The following is a 24,631-nucleotide window of genomic DNA, read 5'->3' on the forward strand; positions in this document are numbered from 1 at the left end:
ATATTTTGCATGTCAACAAAACTCTATATAAAAACAAAATAATATAAAAAAAAACTCCCTCCCTCCCCCATCCGCAAAAAAAAAAGGACGATCAACAATTTTTTTTTATGTGGCCGAAGTTGTGATACACGAAGTGTGGGCCTTTAGACAATACTGTTTACCGAAAGTGTCCAGTGACTTTAATGTAATGTTATATTATACAAACATAACGTGGTTTGAGGGTGACTAGTCGATATTAGCTCCCCGAGGTATTGGAAGTTGACCAACTAGTTCCCGAGGCGAAGCCGAGGTAACTAGTTTGTCAACTTCCAATACCGAGGGGAGCTAATCGACTAGTCACCCGAAATAAACCATGTTATATTTGTTTTACTACATGTATACTTCAAACATATTCAGTTACCGGAACATGAGTTTTGGAGCAAGAGAAAATGATTACTGTGAAACAAAATGCACATGATAAGGTTGTTCATGTGTTGGATGTCGCTAAGAGAGCGCTGTTCGTGCGCGCGTATAATTTATACAAAACAGTGCCACGATCAATAGCGCCCGGGGATGACGTCGCGCAATGGTAGTGCGCATGACAAGTAGAATAGCTCCTTTGGAACTATTACTTGTCATGCGCATTTACCACTTGCGTGAATACTCACGTGCGCGCTTGGTAGTTAGCAAAATTAACACCTGGTACGTGATGATGAATGGACCAATGAGAACTCAACTCTCTGTCATGAATATGTATGAGGTATAGTAACATCAGTAACTATATGTATCAAAGATTTTTAACAAGCTTTTTAATTTTGTATGTTGTAAAAATAGTAATGGCAAGTATATATTTTAGATTGTTGCTCTCTTGCACTGCAGGAGTATTTAGGAATGCTTATATATATAAAATAATATAATTTGAACGTATATTTTCAGATACATTTCTTCATCCCGCCCCCCCCCCCCATTTTATGTTCAGTGAACCTTCTCAAAGGAAAGAATCATACCTGTACTTGTAATGTTTATAGATACTTTGATAGGTTCAGCCCATAAACTTTATCTATGTAATGATTTAGTGATTGTAATGTGTTACACTACACACAATAATCCAATCCATGGAACCCTAAAAATAGTGTTTACTATTTTTGTTAAATTGCATTTAGCTGGTTTGACCTTCCAATCATAAACATTAGTAAGCTGACTGTATTATTATGTATTGATTGATCATAGTCATTATGATTACAACTTCAAACTAGAGATTCAGTTTTTTTCAACGACAAAAACCAGGGGTTCGTGATGTTATCAAATTGAGATTGAATGTTGACCTCATTCAGTGGTTAAACTTTTCCACTATAAAGCTCCGAATTAAGCCCTTTCACATGATGTATGGATTGTAAACTTCCAATGTGTGGTTCAGCTAGAGTCTAGATGCTGATCAATGTTATGAACGTCTCCTAAATTGAAGCATTGTTTTGTATTGTAATATGAGCTCTTCCATAATGTAGTTAACTTAAATGCACATTACTCTGAAAACTGTTCCCCTCACTTCAAAATGACAGCTTTTATACAAATAACGAATGAAAATATTTGCACCATTGCCAAATGAAAAACATTCATTATTTGTTTTATATAACATCCAAGTAGATCTTTGTCATTTTTGATTGGAGGAAACAACTTTCAAAACAAATGAAGCGTAGGCATACAATTTCTAATCAAATTGCAAGGATCTGCTTGGGTGTTATAAAATTTTGTTGATTCCTTTCCTTCAAAGTGACAGCTATTACTTTTTAAATATTGATTCCTTTACCTCAAAATTAGAGCTATTTTGAGAGGTTTTCTGATTTAACTTTGGCTCAATACATTCACATCGCATTTTGATTTCCATTGTGTCATTGTGTGGTACATAACCTTAATGACATGGATCATGTAGGCTCTGTGGCAACTTTGCCTGCTCCACCTCTGTGGATCAGAATTCAAATCCCACCTCAGTTTGGAGCCTTTGCAAGTGGAGCGTGTTAACCCATTTGGGGTTTTCCTCCCACATCTTAAACTGAGCATTTCTTACAGTTCCCATTCATCCTTGTAATGGTGCTTATTTTGCTGTGAGATGTGTATAATAAAACGGATATGGGAGAAGATATAAAAAAACTTCCTAACTCCAGATAAGACTAGTCTTATTGAAATCCACCTTTCTTGGATTTGGAAATATCCAATGTGTTAAATTTAAAAAGTTAGATGTGCAAAGTAATATTATAAACTAATAACACCATCAATATTAAAGATGAATTATACAAGGTGACATCTTGAACATTGTTATGTTTGCAATTTGTTTTTTTAACTACATTGTACATGTATTTGGTAAATGACCATTGGTAACAAACCCCATGCTTGTATTTACACATTTTTATCAGATCACTGCTCATTCAGATTTCAATGGGGTAAGATGTTTGCTGCACGTGGTATTTGAAAGGCTTCTTTGTATGGAGATTACTTGGAACAGATTTGTGGAGAAGATTCAACCTATATTTTCTGTTAAACCATTCATCCATTTTTTACTGTAGTTTGGATGGACTGAACTGTTGGAAGAACATGCACTTTCAAAGTCAGAAGTTTTGTAAGTAGTGAAGGGTTTCCTAAGTTGAAAATTGTACCCGATTGCAAACCAACTCACATTTAGAACAAACCCATTCTTAGTGGTAAACGTAAACATGAACAATTTAACCAATTCAGTCAAACTTAATTAAGATAAATGACATTGCTTGCACATGTAATGTCTTTCTGAAATGGTTATTTCTTTCCATAATGTTGTATTTTTCAAGATTCTAAGGAAAGAATAAAGTACTTAAAGTATAAGTGTAGTTGTTGTATTCACCATGTGTTTATATAATACACATGTATAATGCCATCATGTTGATTCTTTAAAGCTTTTTGCAAAACATGTATAGAGGCCTTATTATTTTAAAGTGTATTAAAGTGAGCAATATTGTTATAAATAAATATTTCAAATTTATTTGTTGATAAAGCTGCTTGTAGGGCAAGATGCCTTTCTTTTAATTTGTTTACTAATTCAGACAACCTTATTTTGTGCTCCAAAACACATAAGGAATAGAAAATATCTAACTAACATCCCAAAGGTCCAATTAAAATATCAATCACTCAACCAATCAATTAATGAATTAAACATTTAACAACAAAAAGAAGTTGGTTTACAGACACAATAATCGTCATAGAATATGATTAAATCAACATGAGACAGATCTACTACAATCTTACAAAGAAAGTAAACAGCACGCCAGCAAAGTGTGGGAAAGAAATTGAACTTCTCATCGTCAAATTTTATTGGAACACAACACAATGGTTTTCAATTAGTATTGCTACAAATATCTCATCTCCAGAATCAATGAAAAACACCTAGAAGTCTATAAAAACAAAAACCTTGACCTTTTCATGCTTGAATGAAACTAAATATAAATTGTATACCAAAAAATGTGACAACAAAGATTGTATCCAACTGAGATGTGGTCTCTTTTTGTGTCAAATTTGAAGTATTTTTTTCACGCCCAATTGTAAAGACTTAATTTATTTTATACATGTTGTACATGTCGTACAGGTAAGCTACATCAAGAAAGTCTCTGAAACCAAACTAAATATCAAAATTCATGGATCTCCAATTTTTTCTAGGCCTGGTTTACAATTATATAATTGGTTTAACGGCCCCTGGGTTATGGATGTATTGGTAGCTGGAAAAACCTGCACGCAACATTTTTTTTAAACACATACCTTTTTTGTCCTTACTGCTTTCTGAACTAATCTTTCATAAATCATACATTCCCAAATAACCAATAATTAGAAATAAACTGGCTAAACAAATTAAACAAATTCCATCACTGATATTTTATCTTTGACATGTATCTCTGATTTTGCCTTTTATTTTTGGAGATATACTAATAGAATTTCTAAATTGATGGATCTACAGCAATACATTTTATTTAAATGCACTGATCACATTTCTTACAAGTATCTAAATGTACCAATTTATTTTAAATGATTAGCTTTGTGGAAATGTAAAACCTGGATGTTTTACTTACATGTTCATACATTTTAACGCATGATAGCTGCTGCAACACAAGAAGAAAACATGAACATTTGTATTGTAATAGCTTCAAGTAAAGATGGCTAAAATGATCTTACATCTTAAGAGCATACATGTAATTGCCATTAATACAAATTGTTCCGTACTTAAACTGGCATGGGAAATGTTAAAGCTATTGACAGGAAACATGGTGAGCCTATGTACTTGGTTTGTTTTTTCTATTGATTGGGAAAGATCAGAGGTTGAAACTCATAAAGTTAATTGCAACATACATTATTTAAGCATTTCACCAATATATATTAAGATATCATTAATTCTTAACTATCAGATTTTACTTCCCTGAACTTGGGAAAAGAAATGTGCAATATTCACATTTATGTACTGAAAAAGGGAAACATGCATCAAGTTATTCTTTGAAATAAAAGAAAACAAAAAAGAAAACAGAAGGAACTCCATTGACAATATGAAAACTAATCTGAAGTGGAAGACTAGCTAGGTAAACCAACCAACACAGCACCTGCAGACAATTGCATTCCTTAAATTCACACTATCTTTGGGGGAATTACATGTTCTATTGTTCAAACTTCCCAAGAGTATCCTACAGCAGTACTAATTCTCAACTTTAACAATGACAAATTCTATCACCAACCAGTCATTATTTTAACCATAAGCTACATGTAGTACAACTGAAACATTATCACAAATGGCTGGAGCACCATTGAACCATTTTTGGTTGAGTAGCATTCGGGTACATGGCAAAGTACATGTCATTGGCTCAGTGCTAGAAAGTTGTTAATTGCATTTTCATAATAAGAATAATCATAATGGCATTTAATGAAAATGTGTTTAAACTTGTAAACAAGTTTATCAAAATCCCCAAATGAAAGTTTTACTCTGAAAAAGAAAACTTCTTTCTGCTTTAGCAAAACTTTGGAGACCAACCACTCTTGATCAATGACCAATTTGATGAAATCTATACAAACTGCCATAACGACCTTGTAGTTCTGAGCGGAAAATGTCTATGTTGATCTGGTATCCATGGCAACTTTTACTGAGAAGCCATATAGGCCATTAGATCAACAACACGGAAACTGTATCCATACTCATTGTCATACCTAGAAAGAAAAAAAACACAAATACTGTCAAACATGATTCCTTGTTGAAGCTGTTAAAATGAATAAACAAAAATGGAATAATGTGAGGAGGTATCAAAGAAAGCAGGATAAGTTTAAAATACAAACTCTTTTTAAATTGCTACATGTATAAGCCTTTTTGTGATATGGCGGACACAATGATACAACACTTTAAGGTTTGGGTAAATTTGTCTGTGTTCACCCAAACCAAACAGTACACTCCTCTCACATCCGCCATTGTACCTCAAAAGGCTTAGGTATGGCATATCAGCATTTGCCTTTAAGGCAGTGGACACTATGGTTGTTACTCAAAATAATTATCATAAAACCTTACTTGGTAACGAGTAATGGGGAGAGATTGATAGTATAAAACACTAGAATTTGAGGTCTCGAAATCAAGCATTGAAAGCACACAACTTGTGTGACAAGGGTGTTTTTTCTTCTTTCATTGTTATCTCGCAACTCCAACGACCAATTGAGCTCAAATTTTCACAGGTTTGTTATTTCATGCATATGTTGAGATACACCAAGTGTGAAGATTTGTCTTTGACAATTACCAATAGTGTCCAGTTTCTTTAAGGCTACATAATCAGCTAGACTCAAGGAAGCTCAATAACAATAACAGTAATTCACTTATGCAGCAGGTTTAATGTTAATTGACAATACAAAATGGCAAGTTAGAAAATGTTTCCAACTTGAAGAGAAATGTTGACAGAGAACAAGTGGCTTGTTTTTTCTTGACATCACTTTTAAACCAGTCGCATGTATTTTGTATTAAATATTTAGGTTTGCAGGTAAGATTTTGTGTCGACCCAAGAACTCTATATTACTGAGAGTACAAACAGAAGTTAATTTGGGGGATTTCATTAAAAGAAAACCACACACCAAAGATATGATTGTTTGATGGACAAAATGTCTCCACTACATGAACTTGTAGTTGTTGTTTGTTTGGAAAGACCTAAGAGGATTGTTGTGCCGATGGCATATCAAACAAACTGTTTTATATACCACCCTACTTGGGTGGTATATAAGACTAGCAGACTTGCAGACTAGTGAAATTTACTACTTGACTAGTCACACCTCAAATAGTCAAGACTAAGACACTAGTCGCAACAAAAAATTTATTTTCAAGATGCAATGTGGCAATGTTTGTTGCAGGCGCAATATGCCGGATTGTGTTTTGTAAGAAAATCCCCCCCCCCACAGTAGTGTGGGTAGGGTCTACGAACGAATACTTACCTGTAGAGCAAATTACTACAATTGCATATTCCCTATGCGCCGCTAGATAACTAAGACTTTTTACAACCAGTGCAACAGCGCCCTCCATCGCCCAGTGCACGACGGCGCGAACGCCATGAGCAATCGCCCTCTTTCTCAGAAACTCATACGTACAAGTATACAAGAACCAAGTATAGTGGGGCAGGCGGGAGGGATGCTCTACAGGTAAGTATTCGTTCGTAGACCCTACCCACACTACTGTGGGGGGGGGGGGGGGGGGAGTCTGCGTCACTCTACTTACCTGTAGAGCAAATTGCTACAATTGCATAGACTAGCACCGTTTTGGAAGGCGGTGGTTATATGCGGGACTATTGCACATCAGACAATTATTATGGCGTCATGGCAACGAGGCGCGACCGGAAGGAGGCACCAGCTGTTGCAAGAATTAAGAAACGCAAAATATGGGGGCCACATTGTCCGCACACGACCCGGGGGGTGTCGTCCCGATAGGACAAGGAAAAAACATTATCAATGTTAAACAGTGGCACAAATATATGGTATACAGACAAGAACTCACCGAGGGTGAAGACTTGATGCGAAGAGGACTAGCGGGAGGATGACCCACGGGAGGCCGACTGCAACACCGCATGGCCTGCCTGGCCGTCAGTCTGGAGTACGTCCTTCAGGTAGCATTGTGAGAAGGTTGTAGCACTCTTCCAACAGGCTGCCTTGGTTATATCCTCTATCGGTATACCTTTAAAAAATGCCCAAGAGGACGACACCCCGCGGACGTCGTGGGCGTGAATATTGCCCTCGGCCACCCGCCCGGAACGGAGCGGATGGCGGTAACAATCCAGCGAGCGATAGTATCGCGCGTTACAGGCTGAGGGGTTGTGGAGGCCAAGAATAGTTGGTGATGGCCGGAGCGGATAGGCTTGGTGCGGCTTATGTACCATTTAAGCGCCCGGACAGGGCACCACAGTCTGTCAGCCGCAACCGCAGAGAAGGACTTTAAGTCCGGAACAAAAATGTCCGGGGGCTGAAAAGAGTCAGACTGATTCTTCGTCAGGAACCCAGCGGACACCACCGGGTTCCCAACGAATGTGACCCGGTGCCAGTGTCAGGGCGTGGAGCTCGCTACGTCTGCGCGACGTAGCGGCCGCCAGCAGAAAGGAAACCTTTATCGACAACTGCAGCAAAGGAGCGTTGCTGAGGGGTTCGAATGGGGGACCTGCTAGAGTGGATAGAACACTCTGGAGGTCCCAAGACGGGACAAGTTTGCGTACCGGAGGCCGGGATACAAACATGCCCCTTGCCAGCTGACAGATCGCTCGATTGGTAGAAACCAAGGAGCCATCAGGAAAACCCTCATGAATGGCTGCAATGGCCGACCGGTAGTTTTTAACCGTGGCGGTTGCTAGCCCACTCTCGTAAAGGTAAAGAAGAAAATCCCCTATGTCCTTCAGAGAAGCACTGGGGGGACGTATAGATCACCGTCTACACCATTTAAAGAAATGGCGTAGTCGGCAATCGTAGATCTTACGAGTGGAGGCACGCCTCGACTGGGCGGCAAGCTCCGCAGCCCGGCGTGAAAGGCCTGCTGTGCGGAGTGACTGGGTGATAACACCCAGCAGGTCAGGTGGAGTTCCCTCGGGGCCGGATGAATCATCCCGGAACTGGGTTGATATAGGAGATCCGGACGTTGAGGCAGGACCACCGGGCGGTGGACCAGGAGCCTCACGAGTCGAGGGAACCACGGCTGACGCAGCCAGAACGGGGCTATGAGGAGCACCCGGCAGCGGGCAGTCTCTATCTTGGTCAACACCCGGGGGATGAGCGAGAATGGCGTAAGCCAGGAGGCCCTCCCACGGAATCGACAGGGCGTCGATCTGCCATGCGTTGGGGTCTGGAACCCTTGAGCAATACGTTGGCAGCTGATTGTTTGCCCGTGAGGCAAACAAGTCTACGTGGGGCCGGTCGATCAGCCGGAAGAGGGTCTGTGCCACCTGAGGGAGCAAGGACCACTCTGTCGGGGCAATATAGCCCCTGGAGAGGGCATCGGCTGTCACATTCTGAGGGGGGCGGAACACGCGCCCCTGAGTGAGATGGGCCTTGTCCAGCCACCACAGTAAGTGCGGGATCAGCCAGGGCGTAGTGGGTACCGGCAGGTGGATAGGGTGGTGTCGAGGGCGGTAAAAAGACAGCAGATGGAGCTGAATTGGCCGCATCCGGAGTCGACAAAAATCCACCAAGTCCACCATGCTGGCCATAAGGCCAAGGAGCCTGAGCCAAGCCCTTGCCGGTGCCACAGCCGCTGGGAGAAAGAGGGACACGCACTGAAAAAGATTCAGTATGCAGTCCTCCGTAGGGCAGGCTAGTCCCCTCGGTGGGCGGAGATCGAGAGCCGCTCCGAGGAAGGTAGGGGTCTGCGAGGGTATCGGGTGCGACTTTTCGGTGTTCACTAGAAACCCGAGATCGGAAGTGAGGCGCCAGGTGAACCTGAACCATCCGTCGCCGCCCGCGATGGCCCCACTACCAGCCCGTCGTCGAGGTACATGAAGATCATGACCCCCGCGCCTCCGTAGAGCAGCCCCAATTGTCTTCACTACCCGAGTGAACACCCGGGGGCGAAGTGGACAACCCGAAGGGCAGGGTCGCAAACTCGTACATGACGCTGTTGTACATAAAGCGTAGGAATTTGCGATCCTCGGGCCTGATGGGCACGTGGAGGTACGCGTCCCTCAGGTCCAAGCTCGCCCCCCAGGCGGGTGTGACAATAGATTCGAGAATGGTCCGCAGCGTCTCCATACGGAAGAAGGTGGACATGAAACCCATCCGCGCCCCTTGCATGGGAGCGGCGTAAATTGCTCGTTTCTGTAGGAGGGAGGAGATCTCCCCCTCGAGAGCCAATCGCTTCCCCATGTCGGACGGAATCGGCGTGGGCCGAATTATCATGTCCGACGGGGGGGTCCCCGTGAACTCGAGCGCGTAGCCGTACTCGAGTGTCTCGAGGACCCACCGGTCAGAGACAACCTGTCCCCAGGACCCCAGAAATTTTTGAAGGCGGCCCCCCACCGGTCCATCGGTGGGAGGCCGCCTTGAGGCAAGCGAGTCACTTGCGCCATGCCCCCGGGAATCGGAAGTTTGGCGCGTGAAAACCCCGCCCCGATTGAGGGCGCTGGTGTCCCATCTGGGTCGGCGCAGCCTGGACACTAGATTGAGTGTCGGCCCTGCCGCGAAACCCACCACGGGCGCGCCGCTGAGGTTGACGCCGTGGAATGGTATAGGAGGCTTGCTTCTTCGCCTTGGCCTTGGGCGCAGCCGGTTTCTTTAAGTTAATCTTATCTGCAGCCTTGATGCGCTTGGCCTCGGCTTCCATGGATTCCTAGAACTGGCCCGCAAAAAGGTCGGGACCTGTGAGCGGCAAGGCGTCAAGACGCTTACGCGCTCCCACTGAAGGAAGGAACAGTGCGTCCAACACGTTCGCCCTACGGGAAGACGTAGCCAGGGCGGAAATACGTGAGAACTGGTCCAGGATGGTCCTCAAGCCATCATCAAGGCAGTGCAGGGCAGCGACCACGAGATCGGCGGAAACCGCCGAGTCGCCGTCAGCGCCCAAGGCCAAATACTCGGAAAGGAGTAAACAAGAAAGAAGTGGACCGCATCCCAAAACGGGAGGCTGAGTCCAACTTCTTAGCCACTTCCTCCAATTTCCCACGGGCCTTATCGGCGAAGGGACGTTTGGAGGAAGTAGCCCCCCGGTCGGCAGTGAGTTTGTCCGATGCCGAATCTGGGAGAACGGGCGTCGCAAAATACTTATCGAAATCCCCTTGGGGAAAACGATAGTAAGCTTCAGTGCGTGAAGCATGCGCCCGCCATTTCCCTGCCTGCATAACTGCATCCATACGATCTGTGCAAACACGATCCAGGGGCAGAGTCGGGAAAGTATTCTGGAGAGGGGTCGGCCACGGCCGGCAGGTTCAGCGCTCGGATCATGTCCCGCTGAACGAGCCGCAACTCAGTCTCACGAATTGACAACCGCTGCATAGCGGACAACTCGTCCTCTTCCGGGGACGAGTCATCCACAGGGGGGCGACTCGTCCCGGGCGAGTGCCCAGTACTATTATCATGGCCCACAGATGAACCCGAGTCAGAAAATACTGACGCCATGAAGGGCCGACAAAACGGGCGGAGCCACTGGGCCATGGCCCTGCTCCAACCTGTTTGAAAGGCCTCCATGAAGTCGGCCCGTGAAAGCGAGTCACCGCGGTGACGTTTGCCCCTGCGGGATTCCCGGGAGGAATCACTGGAGCTCGAAGAGCGCCGTGACCTATTCCCCTTTTTGGCCTTTTTCCCTCGACGGGAAGAGAGGGCTGGGGTAACCTCAGATGTCCCTTCGGACACGGGTTGTGTCACGGGGATCCCAGAACAACGGGTAAAACCCGAGGATGAGGACGGACCCACCGAGCGCGGGATACCGGGGGGAACCCCAGTTCACCGGCTCGGCATGAGCAAGCCCGATGGCATGAGCGGCCGGGTTACGGTCGGCAAACTCAACCCCGTCCCCCACCAGGGAGATTCGGTGGGGCTGGATGGGGAATGGCGCACTGAGACACGCGGAGGGGGGACCCCCTCCGTCCGCAGTAGGCCAGTGGGTGGCTTAGCGGCAGGCGTGGAAGACCCCGGAACGGGGTTTCCTTGTGCCTTATTCTTCTTAGTAACGGCCCAGGTAGCAGGATTTGTTGTTTTCTTGCTTGTACCCGGGCGTTTACCCTTAGACAGGCTGGACCCTTGGACGCTGACCGACGAGGGGGAACGGGAAATGTTCCCCCCGAAGTCAACTGGGTCCATGACCGACGCAGCACGCAGGGGCTGCGAAGGTTGGGAGGACTGCGCCGACGACGGACCGTCAACGGCGTAGCCCCCCGAGGAGTCGAGCTGTCCCGGGGAAAGGGAAGTATCCCCGGTAGCGACAGTGCGACCCCTCCCTGCCTTTCTAGAACTCATTTTATCAACTAAGAAATTAACAAAGACGACACACACACTCTACAAACACATCTTTATCAAGTACAATAATAATAAACACAGCTTATCTCTCAAAAGAGACTCAGTTTACGGAAAAGTAACAATCTTTTAGGGAGCCTAAAAAATTAACGTGTCACCTTTTCGGAGCTAAGAGAGAAAGAGGACGATTGCGCATGGCGTTCGCGCCGTCGTGCACTGGGCGATGGAGGGCGCTGTTGCACTGGTTGTAAAAAGTCTTAGTGTTACCTAGCGGCGCATAGGGAATATGCAATTGTAGTAATTTGCTCTACAGGTACAAGTAGAGTGACGTAGACCTAAGTTTTTGTGATTTGTCATGAGCAACACAATTGGTTCTACAAACAGGTAGTCGCGACTGTTTTTTTTAATAGTTGCGACTAGTACACGTAGTAGTGGCAGCACGATTAATCGAGTAGTTGAAAAACGGTAGTCGCGACTCGACTAAGCAATCAATAGTCGCGACTACAGTACTAGTAGCACTAGTCGCAAAGGCCCACACCCACGCAGTTCCTTGCCATTTGATTGGGGGATTGTCCGTCACATGATAGCAAAAAAAAAAAAACACTTTTGCACACTCTGTCATTCACTGTGCATTTTTTGTCCATTCACCGTGCGCAAGGCACATACTACATTATGGCGCTGGCCTGTCTTAAAGGCAGTGGACACTATTGGTAATTGTCAAAGACTAGCCTTCACAGTTGGTGTATCTCAACATATGCATAAAATAACAAACCTGTGAAAATTTGAGCTCAATCGATCATCGAACTTGCGAGATAATAATGAAAGAAAAAAAAACACCCTTGTCACACGAAGGTGTGTGCGTTTAGATGGTTGGTTTTGAGACCTCAAGTTCTACAATAGTTACCAATAGTGTCCACTGCCTTTAACAGCAGTAGAGAACGCATTTAGTGACTGTTTAACTCAAACAAGCCAAACCAAAGAAATGGATTTAATCTCACAATAAAACATTGTCGCTTTGTTTTTGAAAGTTGTGTCATCCAATAAAAATATACAAAGATCTACTTTGATGTTATATAAAACAAATAATAAATTTTCTAATTCGTGCAATAGTTAGAATATTTTCATTTGATGTAAGATGGAATGTTCCAATAAACTAGGCTTCGCCTCAAAAAGAAGATTCCATCTTTCAACTCATCAAGAAAAAAAATTGCACCATTGCTCTCTTAAACATTTGTTACTTGTATACTACAGGCATGCAACTGCCCATTGAAAAAAAAAAAGGAAAATTTTCAAAGGCACAACGCAAGTGCGGAGCGAGGCAGCCGAAACGCATGAGACATGATACCCACAATGGTACCCTAGAAAATGTTGGGGTTTATTATGCTCTTAGGTGCATTGTTAGCACGTACTAGGCTTATTTTACATGATTGTAAGTGTACACTGTTGTTACCAGGCATATATTAGGCTAAAAAAAAAAAAATAAAAAAAAAAAAAATGGAGAAATGCATGCCTGATACTATTTTTTTAACATGAATGTCAACAGACTCGCATGTGGTATAAGAAAAAAAGATAAATCTGAGTTTTAATATTGGCCTATTTTTACAGATAATAAGATGTTTAAACACAATTTCAGGTTAATACATGCGAGGAAATCTTCCTGAATTCTGCGTTAAGCATGCATCGTCATGAAAATAGGCCCAGGTACATATAAACATGATTATGGAATTGCCTGTAAACTTATAGGATTCCTGAAACTATAAATGGGAATCTTATCAATAGCTAATAATTATAAAAGGTTACACACTTACCAAGATACAAGCTTGACAAAGTTATCATTTAGAGCAATACCAGCATTAGCATCAAAAATACTGGATCTAGCATCCCCACGGAAATCCATAGACACCACCTGTAATTAATCAAACTCTTATCAAAAATAATATGTACAAAAATAAACATTTCACACACGGAAAAAGTAAGATTTTACTATTTGTAAGACTCCTTGCGTTCGCATGCTTTACATGTTTGCAATGATACAAACAAATAACCAACTACACACATGATAATGTTTTTGTTATAAACCTTGTTAGAACCCTTTACAACTTGCCAAAGCACCAAACCCTTTCATTAGGTATCACAGGAAAGGGACTTCCGTCTCGGAAACTTACGTTCGCGCAGTTGGAAAATTGCAATTTTCAGAGCTCAAAATGTGAATTAAAGCTAGTTCTTTTTCCATGAAATAAAGTACGAAAAGAAAGCCGAGGTAATTGTCTTTCATTAGATGCCCCTCATTTTAGAATTGGGAATAACATTTTGTCGGCACGCAGTCCACAACAACGTCGGGTTTCAGTGAGCGAACCGTTGTGTGGTCGCAAAAAAGGGCCGGCGCGTCTGTGTACAGGTTTGTTTTTATGAATGGGGCATTTTCGCGGAAGGATATATGCAGCCAGATGATGTGTAATGAAAACAAGGAGAATGCAAGCTTTATTTTGGTATAAAAATAATGGGGGTAGCACTTGGAAAAGAATTTAAAAACAAGATTTGAATATTTAAATACGTCATTTCATCGCGTTTTATTCATGCCAAGACCCTAAAAAATATACAATAAAGCTTATTTCCTTCAGAAAATAGTTCCCCTAATGGCTACACTGCGCGAGGCACGGCGAACGAGCGCAGAGCCATCGAACGAAGCCCCATCACGACCGTTGTAAAAATACACATCCGCGCGTGGGTCACAATCAAGCCGGTCAACTTCCGTTGGAGTGTCGGAAATGGAACCGACCGAAGCAGTATTTCCTGGTGAAAATGACACAAAATTGAAAGCAATATTCACTGAAATAGGTAAGTAAATAAAATAAATATATATCAAAGACTACAAAAGTGTTACTTTTAGAGTTCATTTGGGGTAGAATCGAGCCCGAAATAGATGATTATTGCGAGGCAGGCTCTGGCAGCGGTTGTCCGCAGTAACGGGTACGCTCGACGTGACTTGACCGTGTTGTGGGTACATTTCTGAAAACGAGGCAGCACTTTCAAACTCAAAATCTTCATATTAACTCCATTAATCTCGGAAAGAAAAAAACCCACTTAATGAGATTATTAATACATATTTCGATGCTGTTGTTTAATTTTAGATAATTGTCTAGAGGAAATAATAAAAAAAAACATCTAACGGGTGGTCCGAGTCTCGTGTACAAAAGATGAGTTCTAAGATGGCGTTAACAAATTTCGGGGGAGACGCTGGAGCAAACTAAAATTCACAAAGTTCAGTTTACCCCGGTTCTGTGCATACCCTCTTGTTTAGTGAGCCTAAGTTTGTGCATGTTTCCATACATTTGTTTTTCAAACATTTAATTGATTAAATTGTGCCAATATTACGTTATTTTCATGAAAACTGTGTCATGGCGAACGCATTTATCGTGTTTTACCAAAAACCAAAATCACACTGAGTGAGTGAACATTTCTTGCTATATTCGTAAACATAGAAAAAGTTTGCCCTCAGATGCTCCTAATTGTTTTTAATAGTCTTCATTAGACCACATTCAGGCATCCACCTTTCCCCCTGATCAGCTGGTTTCCTTTTTGTTCTCATTTTCTTAGTAAGTTTGTTGGGCCTTTGAGTGACATTCAAAACGATCAAACACAGCGCAAAAATATTTGAATTTTAATACGTTCTTTTTTTTATTTGAACAGATGACAGAAATGGTGCACTGCTCAAGTCAATCTTTGTAGCAGCAGGTCGTGGACGGCGCCCAAACATACCAAAGTTAGAGCCAACACATCAGCTACTTCTTCAACTGTACTCATTAAAGGTCAACTATCAAATATCATGGAAAGATGTTGTCATCTGGATGGGAAAGCTTTTCCCAAACTACCCCTCGGCTAAGTGTAGGCATCTAATCGAATCAGTTGTAAATCGTGTTCTTGCACTTCAAGCACCTGATCGGCAAACCTTCTATTGCCAAGCTATCAATCTCAACTTATTAGGTGAGTGTTGTATAATATTTTGTTATCTTCACTGAAGGCTCCTACCTAAAATTTTAGTTTTTATCTTGTTGTTTTCCAATTAAATTAAAGTTTTCTATCTTGCATTTCATATTTTCAGGTCCAAGATGTGACGCAGCTGACATAACCCGCCTCTCCTTGGACAGTCCACCGATGCAGCGTGATGATCTCTTGTCCCGAGGAATTCTTCTAGAATTGGCAAGCGCTTTTGGAAGTGAAGTATTTTCAGCTGTGAACCATTTATATTCCAATAGGTACCAAGAACAGATGATAAGAACCGAACTTAAAAAAACTAGGTTGACGTAAACAAAACTCAACAAATCTAAGAGAAGAAGTAATGCAGCCAATGAATTTCTTGACACGGTAATAGAAGTGAATGTAGTGCCTGTATTGGAGGCAAGTAATGTAGATAATGGTACATGTCAAAGTAATGTAAGTAAAAGTAGAGTAAGTAATACTACCACCTCAAGTAGTAAAATAAGTAAACTGGAATGTACTTCCACTGAGAAAGAAAAAAAGGATGGAAAAAAGAAAGACGCAATACTAAAATCTCTAACAAAAGAAAAAGGAGACCTTCAGGAGAAAGTAGACATTCTTACAGATCTGTGTAAGGAAAAATCAGATACCATTAATGGGATGGAAAAACTTGTGCAAGATCTTGAGACAAATCTGCATTCCAAAAGCACGAAGATCAAAGCTATTGAATTGGAAGTGCAGGGATTGAAAATTAAGTTGAAAGAAAAAACAGATGTGTTGAAAACTTTGAAATCAAGTGCCACGTATCAAAGCCTGAGAAGAAAAAAACTGCGTCTTCAACAAAAAGAGAACAAAATCAGAAACAAAGAATTACTTATGAAATCAGTGGAAGTTCAAAGGTTGAAGGGTAAGATTAAAGGTTTGCAAAAGAAGATGAGTGCTCAAACAAAATTGGTTTTGTCAATAATTAACGGGAACAAAAAACTGCAAAAAGACTTGAAGGATCTAAAGGTTGAATATGCAAGTTTAGACTTTCAACATGCAATGTTGGTCTCTGACCAAATAGAGCTAAGAGGGGAGGGGCAGGGACGGCCATTCAAAGAAAATGTAGAAAAGTGTGTGATGGAGCTGTGTTGCGAATATGATATTCCAACGACCAAGGTAGGGGGTGTTCTTGGAACAGTTTGTAAATGGCTATTCAACAAAGAAAATATTGATAGTGTCCCGTCTGCTGCAACAGCAAATATTATGGTTGACAGGGCACAAGTATTAAGCAAGCTTCAAGTTGCAGAATGTATGCTTTCTTCAGAAAGGTGGGATCTGCATGGTGATGGAACCTCAAGAGATGGCAACAAAATTATCGGACAACAGGTAACCTTACAGACGGGACAGACATTATCAGGGGGTTTTCATCTGTTGCAGTAGAAGACGGCACTGCACTTTTAGATAATGTCATTGCCTTGATGGATGAGCTAAGTGACATCATAAGTGACAATGACAAGGATGAGGTCTTTAAACGTATGGTGGGAAATATGTTTGCTGTAATGTGGGACAGATCTAGTGTAAACAAATCATTCAATAGCCAACTTCAGTCCTACCGTGAAAGTCTTCTGGGCGAGGACTCGATAGATTTGCATTTTTTGTTTTGCAATGCCCACTTTCTTCTTGGGCTATCAAACACATGTGAAAGTGTTTTGAAAATGTGTGAGAAGGAACTGGTTAAAGACATGGGCCACGGTCTGGGCAGGAATGCTAGTGCAAAGTTCAGCAGATTTAACTCCTCAGGTGAGTCGTCTGGGGCTCGATACATCCGAACAGGTTGTGATGTACTAGGACCAAGAGGGGATCAGAAGAACGGTTGCAAAGCTCAATGGGATGCTTTCTGCTCTGAAACGCTGAATGAGCCATCCTTTATTACAAGCTTCAGGATGAACCGTTTTAATAATTTCTTTCAAGGTGCTGCAGGCTTGTATTTTCATCGTGACCACATATCCACATTTTTACATGAATACAAAGGTCCCCTGAACATGAAGTTGGAAAGTGTTCTTTTAGACTGCAACTGCCCACAGATAAATGCCATTGAAAGAGCTCTTGGTATAATTTATTATGTAGTCACTGGTCCTTTTTGGAACTTGCTGCAAAGCAATGTACATTATTTAGACCAATACAAGTATATCCAGGCCATGTTGAAGAAGTTTCAGGACTGGTGCCAGGATGGTTCAGAACTTTTGAAGGAAGGTGTCTGTCTGTTTCCAGAGTTTGCAGTTAAGCAAGATGTGGTGTTTGGAAGTTTATATAAAGAGCAAGAATCCAATTCAGATTTGACTAAGAGTGTTTTAGAGAAAATTATGGGTGGATTTGTCGAAGTTACAAAGAGACAACTTAACGATTTCCTTGAAGGGGGTATTTATGGAAGTGAGCCAGATGATGAGCTAAGAGATAAGATGAAACATTGTAAGGTGACAAATCTAGTTTCAGAGTATGAGTTTGGCAACCTAGACTATAGTCAATTCCGCCGTAGACATGCCTCTTTGCATCATCACTCTAGCATCCAGATGGTGAAAACCAACAAGACAATTTCAAAGTGGCTGTCCTCAAAATCATGTGATGACCAGTCACGATTGCTACACACTGCCAGAGAAAAAAGTCACGCACTTAGGCAAAAGCACAGAGATGCAGAGAGGGAGGTAGTGAGGAAAACAGAGGAGCGCATGAAAGAAGCAAGCAGAAAAATGAAAGAAAAAGAAGCTGCAAAAATTGAAGCAAAACAAACACTAGTTGCAAAAGTAAGAAAACATGGTGGCCCCTGCATTACATCAGATGATGTTAACAATGTCATATCCCAACCTGTAAGGTGTAATGAGAAACTTGAGATAATTAAGGACGAGATAAGATATCTTAAGACTATACTAGGTGTAGTAGACAAGCGTCTTGTGTTTGGGAAAAAAGACTTGGAAACCCTTGTGTCAGATCTAAAGGCAGTTCTTGACACAAGAGGTGATTTGGCCATAAGTTTAAACATAAATAACTCTCACTCCCAAACAAAAACATGTACTAATATGACTGGAAATAGTGACTCTCCCTCATCATCAATGCCTGCAACAAAGAAGCAAAAAACAGGTAATGCCAAACCAGAAAATTATCATTCTTATGAGTTCAGGTCTCAAGGTGAATGGGTAGCCGTAGCCTATGAAAACGATTGGTTCATTGGTTGTGTAGTTAATGTGCACACAGCAGAGAGGGGAGTAGTGCAGTTTTTGAGTAGAGGGGCACAAAATGTCCACCGCTGGCCCCGCGTAGATGATATTGATACAATAGACTGTAGGTTTGTTTTTGCACATGACTTCGCTGTTACCTCAGCCAATGGGAGAACTTGGGTTGTGGCTGAAATGGATTATCTTCAAGAGCTGTATGAAAATTATTATTCTGTATATTTCAAAAGTTCATTTGACATGTAAATTTACTTAAAACAGAGGCTACAAGGTAGCATTGTAACATTGGTAACATTGTTTGTAAAACTGGTGCTTTTAAATAGTATTTAAAAGTAAAAATAAAGAAATTATTGTTTTTGACCAAAAAACATGTATTTCTCACTTTTTTTTAATTGTCTGAGTCACTAATTTTTAACCTTGCATAATTATTATTATAGGGAAATGTTTCTGCAAGATGCTACTTTAAGTTTGATGTTGATACGTTGATTATTTCTCAAGTTATGTTAAAATTACTGAATTTTGATGGTTTTGTGCCCCGATTCATAGTCTTTTGGTGATTTTCAACAGTCAATATTGACTAAAGGGCAAGATTTAGTCCTCCATTTTTTAAAAACTACTTATCCCCTGAGGCTGAAATTAAATTACAGTAATAAACTCCCAGATTTAAAGTAGATTATGAAGTTTGGGGGTAATAGGGCTCTTGCTTTTTGAGATACATGTATGAGCTCTCAAATATGGGAAATTAAGCATTTTTGCCTTTTTCCCTAAAAATGGTGTATATCTGACAACATTAAAATGGGCTGTAACTCGAAAAATATATGGAGTATTTCAACAAGTGAGGTATCAAAATGTTTCTTTTCATGTGTACAACAACCTGCAACTAAAAAAAACCCAGCTACTAACACTTCAGAAAATGTCATTGTGATACCTACTTTCATTGTCAAAACTGATTATGTTAGATTTTTCAACCCATTCAAGTGCAAGTGTAAAAATAATTTGTCCATCAATGGACAACTGAACTTCAACTCAGGATCTGTTTTACTCTGTACAATGCATTGAATACTTTCCCAATTATATCCATTTTACCATTTTACCTGTCTATGCATTTACTATCTTGAGGTTTTTCTGTTCATTTGGTCAGACAGACTCATGGTAGATTTTCATATGGAAACTATCTAACTTGGAACAGAATAAGATTGGTAAAGCCATGAGAAGATCTGAATATACATTGTAGATCTGATGAAGTGCTGAAATTCTTCTTAGGGTGCCACACTCGCATCAGTCTGCTTGCTTCACACTGATATTACACAAGAGTTAACTATTTCTCCCCCACCAACAGCAGAGTAGATTCAAAGTGGCCTTGACTTTTCTCTAGATGTAATAGTATGTAGGTTCCTTAATAAACTGTCTATATCATCGGTACTCTTCTTTGTTCAGCAGCAGTCCCATGATTTGTTTTTTCATTCAAACTTATTAGCGGATTAAGGTGTCGGCGCTTTTGTCAATATCTTTGTTCGGCTGTGCCAGTCAGACCTCATACAATCGATGGCTTGTATGGCTTCTGACTGGCAACCCCGAACAAAAATATTTAAAAAATAGGGACTCCGCCAATATAGCGTACACTCACCAATCACACATTGTGACTTCCTTTGTCAACAAACTCATAATAAAAAGTGTCAACTGTTGAGGAATGGGTTAAGTAAATATTAGCAATGGCTGCTAAGTAGTTCTTCTTTCTTCCTTCATATATATACATATACCTGGTCTTCGGTGTATCCAAGAATTCCTTTAAGTTCCCCCTCTGAAGCTGCTTTAATGACTGCCTTGATCTCATCATAAGAAGCACTTTTCTGAAGACGTACAGTCAGATCAACCACAGACACATCTGGTACTGGAACACGAAAAGCCATTCCTGTCAGTTTCCTACACACACAAGACACAAAGGCTTTAATTGCATATGTGAAATGCTTACAAGTGGATTCAACATGAAGCCAATACCAATTTTGTTGAAAGTTTCTCAGATCTGTTAGATTTCTACTTCATTGATTCAACCTACATGTATTCTTTACCACAAATATTCACCCTTAGGGTCTCTTTGATCCTCCCAGGGTACGGTTTGATCCTAGCTACTGCCATTGCCCAGCATTGATCGTTAACAAGAGCATCATCTGTTACAGGCCTCGAATTTCGTGTTCAAAAGGGCACGGCAATAATTGCTGTGCCTTTTCCAGAATTAGAAGGGCATCGCAGCAATTTCGTAAATATAAAAAGGGGCACCACGGCATTTTTGTAAAAATTGAGAGGCATCATGGCAAAAAACATTACAAAATTTAACTAAGGTTTAATCATTTTTTTTTACACAATCGCGCATGTGTTCAAAATCAATGAGTCTTTATCATAGCATTTTTGACTTTGCAAAAATACCCCGCAAAAACTTCCCCAAAACAACAAGACAAAACAAAATAAGGAAGAACAAAAATCTTACGTTTACAGTAAAATAATCTTTCTATCGATCCAAGGTATCGTAGTCGGTGTCATTTTGGTAAAACAAAGCCTACAAGTAGTGTACATGTAGTTTTCGTAAACAAGCTAACATTTCCGAGGAACTGTGTGCTTTGCGGACCATGCTGTCGGCGGCTATTGGGTGCATACCATCGAAGACTAAGCTGTAGTACGGTTTAAGCGTGCACATCAGCGATGGTGGCTATTGCAATTGGGGGGAAAACCCATTTGCCTAAGCATGCCTCGACACATGCAGTCTTTGGTCAAGGCGGTATCGCATGATGCACTGTGATATTTATCATTATATTGCATGGTTCTGAAAATCCCTCTCGCGTTCAATGTTTCTTGCCTTTATTGTAGAATGCAAAGTAAAAAGACTACAAGCCTTTATTGGAAACTGCTCGAGGGCATTCACCACTGCCCACATCTCCAGTAAGTTGATGTGATTGGAAACTTCTTTCCCATACACCACACACCTGTCGTGGGGGCAGTGTCAATGAAGCGTCTGTCGTGATGATGACGGACGGTTGGATTTGGCGAAAGGACAAACCCGTTGCTACGTTTGCCTCCTGGAGCCACCATCAGAGATGGGGATGAATATGGCAAGGTATCGGGATCATATGACCCAACTTGTCCCGCTTTGGTCGGTAGAAAGCTAACAAGTGTAGTTGCAGGGGCTGCATGCGGAGCCTGCAAAACCCTACCAGGTCTACCATGCTGGCCATGAGCCCCAGGAGGCGGAGCCAAGCAAGGCTTGAGGCCGATGTTCTCTGTAGAAAAAGTTGAACACATTGCCGCTAGTTTGCCACTTGCTCGTGAGATGGTCAGGCGATCCCCTTCTGGAGGTCGATTTCCGCCCTAAGTAAAATTGGAAGCCGAGTTGGTGTCGGACGAGATTTTTACTCGTTGACGATAAACCCGAGGGAGCTCGTTAGATCTAGCGTCATGGACATGGATGATCGAGCCTTCGCCTCTGACTAGCCCACAACGAGCCAGTCATCTAGATACATGAATGTGGTAATCTCTTGCCCATGAAGATGTGCCCCGAGTGCTTTCACAATTCTCGTGAACACTCTGGGGGCCGTTGAAAGACCGAAGGGGAGGACAGTGAACTCGTAAGTGATGTCCTTGTAACGGAATCGCAGGAACTTGTAATGGTCTGGGAGGACGGTACATGGAGGTAAGCGTCCTGTAGGTCCAGTGATGCAGCCCATGATGGAATCAGTAGGGAGTCTAGGACCACCCGCAGTGTGTCCATCCTGAAGCGTTTTGGCTTGATGAATCTGTTGAGCGGTTCTAGATTCAGAATCGTTCGCCAGACATCGGTGCCCTTCCCCGGTGTTAGAAAGAAACATGACATGAACCCTGTGAGTTCTTGTTCTCTGGGTACAATGCGAATAGTGTTCTTTGTGAGAAGGGAACGAATCTCTCTTTCGAGCGCGCGGTCTATCACAGACTCACGGAACCGAGTTGGTTTCCCCGTAGCCATCCCTGGACTGTGTGGGGTAGGCCTGAGCCCTTGGTGCCTCGAAAGGCGGGCCTTGGTGGCTTAATCCTGGTGGAACAATTGATCCGGACCCAGACATTGCCGCCAGCGATGCTGTGATCGACCAGAATGCTTCCATGAAAACGGCCAGGCTGACGGTAGCCTCGGGCCGAGTTGGATTTTCCACACATATGGGTGAGTCACCGGAGGAAGAACAAAAGATGGCAGTTTCTTTTGTTTCTTTCTCCCCTGTTGGGCGGTGAGTCGTTCACCGCGGCGGGTCTAGACAAGGATAATTCCTCTGCCCTTGTGCCCAAAAGCCCGCCTGAAATTATGGGTTGGGGGCTCGCCCGAGCCCGCTTGCCACAACTTCCTTTTATCGAACCAGCTTTGGGTTTCTTACACCTTGTCGATTTTGCCTTTGCTCTCGCCCCACTGGTCGACGCCGGAACGGAGGACTCGCTTGAGCCAGTGGGGTTCCTGACACTACCCAGTGCCGGGCGGGTAACATGCCGTGGAGAGGACACTACCGTGCGCGCCCCCCCCCCCCCCCCCCCCCCCGACGAGGGAGGGAGGTATGTGCATGAACATTACACGTAGGCATACACACAACGTGTAGTGTATTAGCGGTGCAGCAGAGTCACGCTCCAGTGATCATCTATAGAGTGCAAAAAAGCTTCATGTAGAATAGTCTTCGTTCAAGGCGTTTAAAACACACATGCCCCTTACTTAGGGTAAGTCTCTTCTACAGTCGTCAATATTTCATAAGTTCATATTTCCTACACCACATAAGCTACTTTGACAATATGAAAGGGCTTTTCGAACTTCACAATAATTGATATGTTGGTGACCTTTTGTTGACCTTTTGATCTGTCTAAACCGGAAGTGACTGTTAAATGCTTTGAAAAGGCGTTATTTAATGGCTTCTACATGTAGGTTGAAATGTACACCATTTGATGGTTTACAATCACATAATACAAAGGTCTGGTTGAAAAAATAATAATACCGATGCTGTCACCAAAAAATAGTGCGTCCTCTAGCGGCAGACTAAAAACATCTAAAATACACTTTTACTAGATATGTGTGTCAGAGTTTCTGACAATTGTTTCAAAATTGGTAAACATAATCTCCTTCATATTAGCAACATAACTGTGGAGTCTTAGCTTAATGACGTCATCATGTGTCACGTGGTATTGCTTTAAAGGTGCACTTTTCAAAGCTGTGTGTGTCTGCAAAAACCAAAAGTTTGACTGGGGTGACTTAGTCATAATATTAACTTCTTGAACTCGAAATGACGTCATCATTTGTTTGTTATTACAAATCTTGAGAACAAAGCAAAGTGCAATATTTGTTTTTTACACCGCAAACCGAACACCTTGAGTTTGTTCACAAACTCTCAATGTCTAGTTAAAAATAAACTCGCAATGTCTAGTTAAAAATAAAATCGGGAAAGTTGAGAAATCAGGACAGTCCCGATATTTAGGGTCTTCAAAACTCAGAAACCGGGACTGTCCCGGCAAAACCGGGACAGTTGGCAGGTATGTGACTATCTCAGTTATGATGGGAAGAAGGTCTTGAATGTTTTCCTTTTAGAACCATGTGGGAATAGGGTCCAGGCTGCATGACTTAGTCGCTGATGCCTTGATGATTTTCAGTATCTCATCTTCAGTTGTTGGATCGAAGCAGACCATAGGTGGAGATGAAAGTGGTCTAGATTCAAAGGAGCATTCAGAGTTTGAGGAGCTCTACTACTTTTGGAGATTAGATCAATAACAATGTTGTATGCTTCATGGAAAAACAAAACAAAAATAGTAAGAGAGAGTCCCTCATTGAGACTGATTCAAAATCTATCTAATCAAATTTCTCAGGGGGATTTAACAGTCGCCCAAGAACTCAAGTCAAAACAAGCTGATCTTGTTGATCTTTGTAAAACGAAAATGGAGGGTGTTCTTATTCGGTATAAGACCTGCGGGATAGAAGAGGGTGAAAAACCATCACGGTATTTTTTTAACAAGGAAAAACTTGA

The 24,631-nt window shown here is 42.1% G+C and overlaps 1 protein-coding gene across 1 annotated transcript in view; it reads right to left on the minus strand.

Moving 5' to 3' along the window:
- Nucleotides 1–3,280: 3,280 nt before the first annotated feature.
- LOC117302277 (glyceraldehyde-3-phosphate dehydrogenase-like) overlaps nt 3,281–24,631 on the minus strand; it is a 63,994-nt gene continuing 42,643 nt past the window's right edge. The window contains exons 8-10 of the mRNA XM_033786142.1: nt 20,378–20,540; nt 13,236–13,333; nt 3,281–5,187 (exon numbers count right to left, since the gene is read on the minus strand). Of these exons, the coding sequence (XP_033642033.1) occupies nt 5,121–5,187; nt 13,236–13,333; nt 20,378–20,540 (328 nt within the window). The 3' untranslated portion in view covers nt 3,281–5,120. The remainder of the gene's footprint in view (nt 5,188–13,235; nt 13,334–20,377; nt 20,541–24,631) is intronic.

This window comes from Asterias rubens, chromosome 18, assembly GCF_902459465.1.
Source record: "Asterias rubens chromosome 18, eAstRub1.3, whole genome shotgun sequence".
NCBI classification, from domain to species: Eukaryota; Metazoa; Echinodermata; class Asteroidea; order Forcipulatida; family Asteriidae; genus Asterias; species Asterias rubens.